This window comes from Elephantulus edwardii, unplaced genomic scaffold (genome assembly GCF_000299155.1).
Source record: "Elephantulus edwardii isolate Elephantulus edwardi_28Jun2011 unplaced genomic scaffold, EleEdw1.0 scaffold00072, whole genome shotgun sequence".
Taxonomy (NCBI): Eukaryota; Metazoa; Chordata; class Mammalia; order Macroscelidea; family Macroscelididae; genus Elephantulus; species Elephantulus edwardii.
The window spans coordinates 1,443,679-1,453,912 of record NW_006399822.1 but is presented as its reverse complement, the minus strand read 5'-3'; the positions used below and the strand labels follow the sequence as shown (position 1 = coordinate 1,453,912).

The following is a 10,234-nucleotide window of genomic DNA, read 5'->3' as shown; positions in this document are numbered from 1 at the left end:
AGGCCGGGAGCCGGGAAGACGGGGGCCTGCGCGCAGAGGAGTTGAGACGTAGGGCCATAGCTGCCTTGACACTTGCCCCCAGGTTAGTGGAGGCAGGGCGGCGCGGGAGGGGACCCTTTAAGTGGCCGCCTGCGGGGGGGCTGTTGGGGGCAGGAAAGGGGGTACGTACTGGAGGGTTTTACGCCGTCCCCGAGACGCAGCGGGACCGAGCTCCTAAACCAGCAGCCTGGGTTCGTGGAGCGGAGCGCAGCGGGCAGCGAGAATGGAGCACCGCTTTACGGGCACGGGCGCACTACGAGACCCTACAGGCCGGTCTCCCCAAAAGTCTGGGGTTAGGGGCTTCCTCGCGGCCTCTGTCCAGGCCTAAGAGAAGCTGCGCGCAGCCTCCGCGGCCAGGCTCCTTCCCCAGTGGGAGGGCGCGAGAGAGGGAGGAGAGAGGGTGGGAGGAGTTGGCGAGGGGGCTCTGCGCCAACCGGCGGCCACTCGGGGAGGGCGGGCGGGGGAGGGTGAGCCGGGCGCTCGGGAGAAGTGGCCGCCGATGACGGCAGAGGTGCAGCCGGCCCCTCGCGCGAGCCCCCTCCCCCTCCCCTCCTCTTCCTCCTCCTCCTCCTCCTCCCGGCTCGCCGGCGGCGCAGAGCATCGGCAGCGGCGGCGGCGTCAGCAGCCACCCAATGTCTGCGGCGCCCGAGAAGCAGCAGCCCCCGCACAGCGCCGGCGTTGGCGGCGGGGGAGGCGGCGCGGCCATGGACCCCGCGTCGTCGGGCCCCTCGAAGGCCAAGAAAGCCACTGCGGGCGTCCGGCGCCCCGAGAAGCCGCCCTACTCGTACATCGCGCTGATCGTAATGGCCATCCAGAGCTCGCCCACCAAGCGCCTGACACTCAGCGAGATCTACCAGTTCCTGCAGAGCCGCTTCCCTTTCTTCCGCGGGTCCTACCAGGGCTGGAAGAACTCCGTGCGCCACAACCTCTCGCTCAACGAGTGCTTCATCAAGCTGCCCAAGGGGCTCGGGCGGCCCGGCAAGGGCCACTACTGGACCATCGACCCGGCCAGCGAGTTCATGTTCGAGGAGGGCTCGTTCCGGCGGCGGCCGCGCGGCTTCAGGAGGAAATGCCAGGCGCTCAAGCCGATGTACAGCATGATGAACGGCCTGGGCTTCAACCCCCTGCCGGACACCTACGGCTTCCAGGGCTCGGCTGGCGGCCTCGCGTGCCCACCCAACAGCCTGGCCCTCGAGGGCGGCCTGGGCATGATGAACGGCCACTTGCCAAGCAACGTGGACGGCATGGCCTTGCCCAGCCACTCGGTGCCCCACCTGCCCGCTAACGGCGCCCACTCGTACATGGGCAGCTGCGGAGGCGCAGGGGGCGGCGAATACCCACACCACGACAGCTCAGTGCCTGCCTCGCCCCTGCTGCCCGCCGCCAGCGGGGTCATGGAGCCGCATGCCGTCTACTCGGGTTCTGCCGCAGCCTGGCCGCCCTCGGCCTCTGCCGCGCTCAACAGCGGCGCCTCCTACATCAAGCAACAGCCCCTGTCCCCCTGCAACCCCGCGGCCAACCCCCTGTCCGGCAGCCTCTCTACACACTCCCTGGACCAGCCATACCTGCACCAGAACAGTCACAACCCGCCGGCCGACCTGCAAGGTGAGTGATGCCTGGGGCCTGGGCTCCCTTCCACCCGGCAAACCTCTGAGCCCTGGTTCCAGGGCCACTTCTGGGAGATGCAGGCCCACTCCTAAGGGGGCACCTCCCTGCCCATCTCCCCCAGAGGGTCCAGTGCAATTTATAGCCCAGGCTGTACCCAGAGGCACTGTTGACCTTTTTTTATCTAAACTCACTGACGAAGCTGCCTGAGCCTGGTCAGGTAGGCCTGTCCTTGCTAAGAAGGCCCAGACTCCTTCTGTGCTCAGTCTCTGTGGTCCCCGGGTCCCCTTGGGAGGAACCTTTTATGAGTAGGGGCCCCAGCCCTGGCTGGGTCTCCAATGGTCTCCTCCTTCTGGCTACAGGCAAGCCGCCGGGAAGAGCCTCTGTCCCTGGCTATGGCGGAGCCTGGCCTGAGCGGAAGAGTTAGGCCCCAGGCCGCTTGGCCGGCCCCAGGAGGCTCTGTGCCGGGCCTTTCAGGAGCCCAGCCTGACCGCTGCGGGCAGCCAGGTCAGGTCGGGACAATTTGTGGTGGCCAAGGTGGCAGGGCAGGGCAGGACTGGCCTTTGTTTCTCAGGACACAGGTTTTCAGAACCCATCAGCCTTCACTCCCAGCCTGGTAGGAAATGAGCTGCGGAGAAAACCCCCCACCCACCCACCCAGAACCACCGCAGCACACTTGGCTGCCCACAGTGGGGGCAGCTTGGACAGAGCTGAGCAGAGGCCTGTCAGGGGTCAGCTGTCAGCAGCAGGAGGCATTCCGCTCTCTCCTGGGTTTTGAGCCCAAGGTCTCAGGCAGCCGGCTCTCTCCTGGGCGCTGACTATGAAGAAGCCCTGCTCCTGGGAGACCTTCCGCCCAGAGGCTCCCCTTCACCCTGTGGGCTGCCACCCTCTCCTGGAACAGGCTACTCCACCTGCCCCCCCACACACCCAGCCGCTGGGGTAAAGAGGTAGCAGTCCCCACGCAGAGCCCAGGCCCAGGCTGTTCTGGAGGTGCAGGGCACAGGATGATGGGCCCCAGGTCCTCCCTGGCGTCTGCTTGCCCAGTGAGGCCTCCTCACCCTTCCCCTTCGACTGCTCCTGGAAGTTCCAGACCCCGGGTGGTGAGGCAGCCCAGGCAGGATGTTCCTTGGGAGCAAACACAGTGGAGGCTGGAGGCCAGCACTTGAGTGACCGGAGCCGCCTCCCTGCTCAGCAGTAGGCCCTGAGTCTCCAACCCTGTCCCCTGCCCGCAGGCCTGTCCCTCCCATTTCCAACCCTGTCCCCTGCCCACAGGCATCCCACGCTACCACTCGCAGTCGCCCAGCATGTGTGACCGGAAGGAATTTGTCTTCTCCTTCAACGCCATGGCGTCCTCATCCATGCACTCGGCCAGCGGCGGGTCCTACTATCACCAGCAAGTCACCTACCAAGACATCAAGCCATGTGTGATGTGAGGCTGCATGGAAGCCAGCCACTGGGCAGGCCTCCGAGCCCACGGCCCCGGCAAGAAACTGCTCTTACTCTCGAGGTATAACCAAAGGCAGAAGAAAGGGTCCGACCCCCTCCAAACCGGATTACGTGGAAAGGAAACCTCAAAGCAAAGACCCTCGCTGGGCCCCCACCTCCCACTTGCTGAAAATGAAGAGCGAAGCCAGCAAACAGACTGGTGCAAGGAGAGCCTGGCAGCGGAGGGCTGATGGTCTGGTCTAGATCCTCAGAAGGTCCTCCAGAAGGTTCTGTGCCGAGGAATCCCTGAAATCCACCCGAGAATTCTGCTGAGGTCCCCCCTTCCCCTCCAGTGGCCAAACTGCAAAGGCATTTTACAAGCAAACTTGTGAGACCAATTGTTATCAAATACCTTTATTTTTTGGTTGAATATTTATCTTTTTGTTGTGACTCCCCGCCAAGAACCTCTTGGAATGTGCAGTCTGTCTTCTGCAGGGGGGCGGCTGCCCTTCTGCAGAAATGCGAGTGGAGCTTTCTGTGAACAGTTACATTTCTGAAGCCACTGTTCGCCTTTTAGAAAATAGGAAGTTAAAGGATCCAAAAAGGAGTGGCCCTCGGCCTCTGTCCCTTGCATCCTCCTCTCCTCTCTGCTCACGGCCAGTCCTGTTTTGCTTTGAATGTTATTCCGACTCCTTCCCCTTCTTGTGCGTCTTCTCCTCTGTCTCTGGAGCCCCGCTGTCTCTCCGATTTCTACTGTAGCTTTGTGACCTCGGTGTGGGGACATGGGGACCTGGGAAGGCGCTGGCCTCGCGGGCTTCAGGACGCAGAAAGGTTAAGGCACTTTTTAAAACATAGCAAGGTTCATCCTGTTATTTATTCTACTTTCTTCCCCTGTAATCAAAACACCACATAGACACGTCCGTTTATCAGTATTAATGGTGTAATTTGTTGGCAATATTTGCCGTGTGGGTTTTATTTTTTTAAGATAGCCATTGTACATTTGGAAAAGTCCAATCTGTGTAAAAATGAGTCTCCATATGTGTTATATAAATCTATATAATGAAGGACTGCCCCTATTCATGTTTTAAGTTTCCTGGCTGCTGGGGTTGCAGGGTCTGTGACACGTATTTTAAAGTCCCTTCTGCACTGTATTAAAAAAATATCATTTGAGGATGTTTTACCTTTTGTGTACTTTTTCCTAAAAAATGAACAAAAAATAAAAATGTATAACATTTGTATATGGTCTTTAAAATGGTATCTACTAGGAATAAAACCACACGTGTTTCCGTGTTTCGTTTGAAATTGGGATTGCGGAAAATCTTCCGGACTCGCCTGCCACATGGACCAAGAAGTGCTTTCTGGAGTATGCACGTTAAAAAACCCAACAATTTGAAAAGCTGGGTGATTCTGGATATTTTTCTTTTATTTAAAAAAAGCTATTTTGTCTAACCTTTGTCTCCGGCCTTTACCTCACGCTAATGGGAAATCTGGACAGGAGTAAGTTTTGCACAGAACCCTCTGCCCCTCTGAAATGTCGTGTCTTGTTTAAAAGAAATAATCAGTTGGTTAAAGAAAACATGTGAGCCTCCTCCCCTGGGGGGAGCAGAGCGAGGACAGACACACAGACACACACAGACCTGGTCCAGTTGTTGGGTTGCTGCCTCGAGGCCACCAGTGCACCAGTGAGTGCATTTGCGTTTTCACCTTCCTAGCTTCTGGCTTGTGCTGTACATCGTGAGGCAGTTGGAGTTTGTTTTATGCCCCATACTTGGTTTTCCCCCCGTTGAGACTTGTAAAACTTGACCCCCAAAGCGAGGCTTCTGTTCCCATTATTAATCCGGGAGTGTCTCCCTCGGCTCACTGCCTTTTTCTCCCTGGGAGAATTTTTCTTTTTTAAGCCCTGCCTCCTGACCACCTTGGGTACCCATCTCCTGCTCTCGCTAGAAAACATCCTCACGTCAGGCTGCTGGCACGGGGTTGCAGACCCACCGCCGCTCCCTTCCGAGGTGGAGTCGCGGGTCCCGGGGTCTGGCTTCTCTCAGATTTGACATTTTGGACGTGGGGGTAATTTCTTCGGAGCTCTGTTACATCAAGATTATCAGTAAACTCACCCGGGGAATTCATGTCCCAAACGAACGGCTGTCTATAAAACCGAGATAAAAGGGGGCAGGAAACTTGGCGACTCCTCCGCCAGGCCTGCTCTCCGCTAGAGCGGGGTTCGCAGGGAACGGGAAGCCGGGAAGCCGCTTGGTGAGGTCTGAGGCCACCTCTCCTCGCCCCACCTCCCACTGGGCCCAAGAAGAGCCGGCGGGGGCGGGGAAAAGCCCCCAGACTCTTCCAGCGTGGGCCGCTGCGGATCTGAGGGCCCCTCCTTCTCCAATTAGGAGGATTGGAGATTGCTCCCCAATTAGGCAGGACGCTCGGAAAGTGGGGCTGATTAGGAGAAACCCAACTCCGACCCGTCCGTGCTGGACCTTGCAGGAGTCGTCAGCCTGCGCGCTTGCCCTGCTCCGGCCTCTTTTCGCGTGGAGGCCCCATGCGCCCTGGTTGTGCACGGCTTTTGGCGCCACTGACCTCGAGTCCCGCATCCTGTAAATTTGCGCAGCTGCGCCTTCGTGTTGGTGGGATCTCGCAGCGCGCACGTTCCCGCCCGCGAGTGGGGGCAGCTGGCCAGGCGTGCGAGTGGGTCCCAGGCGGGCTCGGCCTCTGTCTCGGGCCTATCCTCAGGCCTGAGGACCCAGAATGGCCAGATACTGCGGCCGAAATTGCCAGGGGCCGGAGCCCCAGATTTCCCCGCCGCAATTTGGAAGAGACAGCGCGCACTTGAGTTCTAGCTTTCTTGGGCGCTTTGGGGAGTGTGAGTGAAGCGCGGGCAGCCTGGGTGTGTGTGCCGTTCACCAGCTGGAGCTCTTACTGCAGATTCTGGGGCCCAGGGTGGAGGCGCTTGCTAGTGGCATGACCCGACGCCTGCCTATGAGTCTGTGCTGGAAAATCTCCGTCACTGTGTGCAGCATGTAGGTCAACCCAAAATCCTAAGTGCCCTACGAGGGTGCATGGATATTTTAGGGTTTCTGTGTGTTTGGTCCTTGACTCCTGAGCCTCTGTCGCCTCAGGCTCTTCAGGGGCTGGGAGCTCTGCTCAGGGCCACTCTGGGCCGCAGCAGCCGTAGTGGTAGAAAGGCACCCTGGGTGTGGGCCTGCCATGCCCATGCGCCTGCTTGCACTAGACAGGCCCATGGCACCCACTGTTCCCTTCTCTCCGTGGGGCAGGAGGGCAGGGCCAGGTGCGCCAGGCCTAAGCGGGGCCTCGCAGAAGAGCCAGGTCATTACTGCCAACTAGTAAACTTGGGTCACCTCTGACCCACGGTATCTTCATCTCTCCTAAGCCTGACCTGGGGGTGGGGGGACGGGGCAGTGTTTAAGGAGATGATACTGGAAGGCGCCTGTGGCCGTTTTGGGGGCTCCTGCAGCAACCCGATCAGACCCACCCTGGACCGTGCCTCACTGCCTGTGGTACGGACCCCACACGTACAGCAGCATATGTGTGCAGACCCCCAGCTTCTGACGAACAACCACCTGAGCCCCACTCTCTGGGCCACCAGCCCACGACCTCTCACCTCCCTCCACCCCGAAGAAGGAAGAGGAGACAGGATCATACCCTCAAGGCTGGGCCTGGACTCAGAATGAGACCCCCATTCCCTCCTCAAGTCTAGGACACAAAGCAGGTGGGGCCAGATCCAGGTGAAGGGGCCAGTCAGACCCACGTGGACCATGTGCGGCCGGGGGGGCTGGAGCCCCATAGATTCTCCACTAGAATCTGGGACACAGAGGTGGAACCCACAGTCCTGACAGGTTTCTAGGTACCCCAGCTCAGCTGAATGTTAAGGCTCGCCCAGAGCCTCTGCTGCCCTCTGCCGGCCACTGGCTGAGGGCCTGGCCGCCCCCTTTGCCGTTGGAAGGGGAGAGCGTGGAGCAGTGGCCGGCCACGTCAGGGGCAGCCCAGAGACCGCTAGGCATAAAGTCTGGGCCTGGCCCAGAATCACCTTGAGCTGCGTTTCTCTCTGCTTTTGGGAGTGGGCAGGACAGAGGCTCCCTGTCCTGGGCCAGCACAGCCTCACCAGAGGGCCTGCCCTCTAGTACCACTCGCCCCACACACGCTGACCAGTCCTCGCTGATGGCCACTACACTGCCCCTGGCCCCGGCAGGGATGAAAGCATTCTGTCAACCAGTGCCCTGCAGTTCAGACCCACCAGCTACTCCTCTAGAGATCGTCTCCTTGTCTGTCTCCAGCCTGGGCTGGTGGGCGTGACCCGCACACAGCTGAGCCTCAGTGGGGTTTCCGAGGCCGTAAATCACACAGGCGGAGATGCCCGTCTTTACCCATCAGCTGACCACCTGCCTCTGGGGTGGCAGAATAGCTCTTCCCTCTAGGCCACCAGCATTCGCTGGGTACAGACCAGCCTTGGACACCCTGTGGGACAGTTCCAGGCTGTGGGTCCCTGTGGACAGGAATGAGTTCTCATGATGCAGCATTCAAACACCTGAAGGTAACCTGAATATGAGGCAGTCTGCTCCCCAAAAGACAGCCTTGAGCATCTGCCTGTCCCACAGGCTGTGTGGCCAAGTCTGGGCTGAGCCGGCACCCCACTGTCACCGTTGGTGGTTGATCCTTTCCCTTCCAGCACCAGGGGACTTGAGGTCACTGTCTCCAGGCCAGATCTCCTTCCCACCACCCCTAGCACCGAGTGTGGACGGACCCCCAGAGGCAGGACCTGCTTGAGGCCCACGTCTGTGGTGACCACTGCAGCACCGACCTTTTACAGCCACAGGCCTCTGTCCTGAGTAGCTTTGAACACAGTCAGTCCCCCAGGGCCGTCCTGGGTCCACACGGGTGGGCAGAGCCCTGTCATCAGGGAGACAGTGGTCACTGGCATCCCTGAGAACTGAGGACAGCCACCATGGAGGGGGCCATGTCTAGGGCTCAGCCTCATAGAAGCGCACTGGACCCTCGCTGGAAGGTGAAAACTGATAGACATGTGGCCAGGTTTTAAATTCCTGAACAAGCCAGGGATTCGAACGCGCTGTCCAGCAAGACAGAGGGCACTGACTGAGTCAGAAGTTGTGCTGCAGGACCTGGTCAGATCACCGTGTGACCAGTAGGCTGCTTAGAGGTCAAGAGAAGGTCATTGGAGGAGAAATTCTGGTGTGTGGCCTGTGTGTGGGTCCCAGTCTTGAGACCCTCATAGGAGTCTTCATGCACTTCCATCTCCCAGGCGCAGGGCCTGGCCAGGACTGGGGTGGGAGGAGAAGCCTGCAGTGGACAGCAGCCCTGGGCATCGCCCACCTTCCAGCGGGCTGTGCAGCGGCCCTGCTCTTTCTTACGGTGAGGCGGCGCCACCTGCTGGACGCTGCCCGCAAGTTCGTGTTTGGACCAAAACGGGGGTGGGGTGGGAACCAACCAACGCCCGCGGGTGCGTCCTGAGAGTGCTGCCCCCGCGCGGGCCAAGGCGGAACTGTGCCCCACTGGATTTCCTGTGACCCTGTAGTCCATCGCCAGGCCTTTTGTCCTGACTGTGTCCCCAGCCAGCAAACTCTGGGGTCCTGTCCCAGGGCATCTGCCCCGCTCTGGCCTCCTAACAACAAATCCACGCAGGTAGATCGACCTCAGAGGAGCCTTTGCGTCTTGGCTGGGGGCACATCCCAGGAGCTTGTCCAAGGTGGTGTGGTCACATGGTGGTGAGCGGCTTGCCTGGAACCCACACGTCTCGGATGATGCACTGGGCAGCAGCTCTGTGGCAGGAGACGCTCCTCCCGTGCGGCTCACGGCCTCACCAGCCCAGCAGAAAGTCCGCTATGAGTCAGTTTTGACTTCATGGCAATGAGTTTGACTTACACAAATTTTACATATATTTTTTGTTATACAAATGTTCAGAACCATTGCGTTGGTTCTGACACACAGTGACACCCCCGCCCCGCACTGGGTTTCCAAGGTCCCCATCTTCATAGAAGCTGACGGCCCCATCTGTCTTCCTGTAGCAACGGGTGGGTTTGAACCACTGATCTTTCAGATTAGTAGCCTGCTATACCTCCAAGGCTCCTAGGATACAAATAAGAGACCCTGCATGATGGGGCCTGGCAGGCAAGAGTCCTGGGGCCAGAGGGCCTTCTTTAATTGCCACACTGCCTCTGCCTCGGTTTGATGAGCCTGAATGGGCGCTTCTCTCTGCCTCAGTCCCCTCATCTGTGAAATGGGAATAATGGTTGGGGTACACCTCTTAAAGCCCCACCATAATCAGTGGAGGGTATGCAGAACCCAGGGCACAGAGAAGGCCAGTAACTCTGCTCAAAGCCATCTGGCTAGGACCCAGCAGAGCGGGCTCCCTCGGACCCTCCAGTGTGGGGCTTTGGCCCCGGGCTCCGGTGGATGTTTCTAAAGTGACCCCAGCCGTCTGTGACCCCTAAAATCAAAGAGATGCTGCTGTTGTTAGGGGGTGTTGTGTCAATTACAACTCATGGAGACCCTGTGAACAAGAGATCCGAACCCTACCTGTCCTCTCACACCCTCTTTGTCTCTGTCATACTCCGGCCAGCTGTTACAGTCACTGTGTCGGTCCAGCCTGTTGGGGTCTGCCTCTCTTTCACTGACCGTCCACCTTTCCCAGCATAATGTTTTCCCCCAAGGGCCGGCCCCTCCTGACAAGCACAAAGTATATGAAATGAAGAGTCATCACCTTTGACTCCAGGGAACGCCCTGCTGGCACTTTCTTCAGAAGAGACCTGTGCTTGTGGCAGCCCAGGCGTGGTCAGTGCGCTTCTCCAGCACCACAGTTCAGTGGCGTCACCTCTTCTTCTGTCAGCCTTATTCAGTGTCCAGCTCTCAAACGCATGAGAAGCAACTGAAGGAAGATACTATGGCTTGGATCAGGTGCACCTGTCTAAACGGACCTCCCTGCTCCCTAGCACTTTGGGGAGGTCCCTGACAGCAGGGGTCCCACACATAGCACAGCTTTTGATCTGCTGACTCCTGCTAACCGTGGTGGTGGTGGATCTGGGTCAATGAAATCGTTGACAACATCCGTGTTTCCCCCGTATCACGTTGCCTCTTGGTGCGGTGGTGGGAAGTTCTGCTTTCTTGGTGTTGACTTCTAATCCATAGTGAAGGCTTT

General features: G+C 59.0%; 1 protein-coding gene across 1 annotated transcript; it reads left to right on the top strand.

The window, feature by feature from the left end:
• Window positions 1-637: 637 nt before the first annotated feature.
• Window positions 638-3,268, top strand: FOXF1 (forkhead box F1). The gene is made up of 2 exons (XM_006888787.1): window positions 638-1,644; window positions 2,917-3,268. The coding sequence occupies exons 1-2, from the start codon at window positions 672-674 to the stop codon at window positions 3,075-3,077; spliced, it is 1,134 nt and encodes a 377-aa protein (XP_006888849.1). The 5' UTR covers window positions 638-671; the 3' UTR covers window positions 3,078-3,268.
• The last annotated feature ends 6,966 nt before the right edge of the window (window positions 3,269-10,234 follow it).

What these genes read in the sequence shown, in the direction of transcription:
- FOXF1 (XM_006888787.1), top strand. Translation starts at nt 672, where the DNA reads ATGTCTGCGGCGCCCGAGAAGCAGCAGCCCCCGCACAGCGCCGGCGTT. An exon ending in CCCGCCGGCCGACCTGCAAG is followed by an intron (nt 1,645 to 2,916) that starts GTGAGTGATGCC and finishes CCCTGCCCACAG; the next exon opens with GCATCCCACGCTACCACTCG.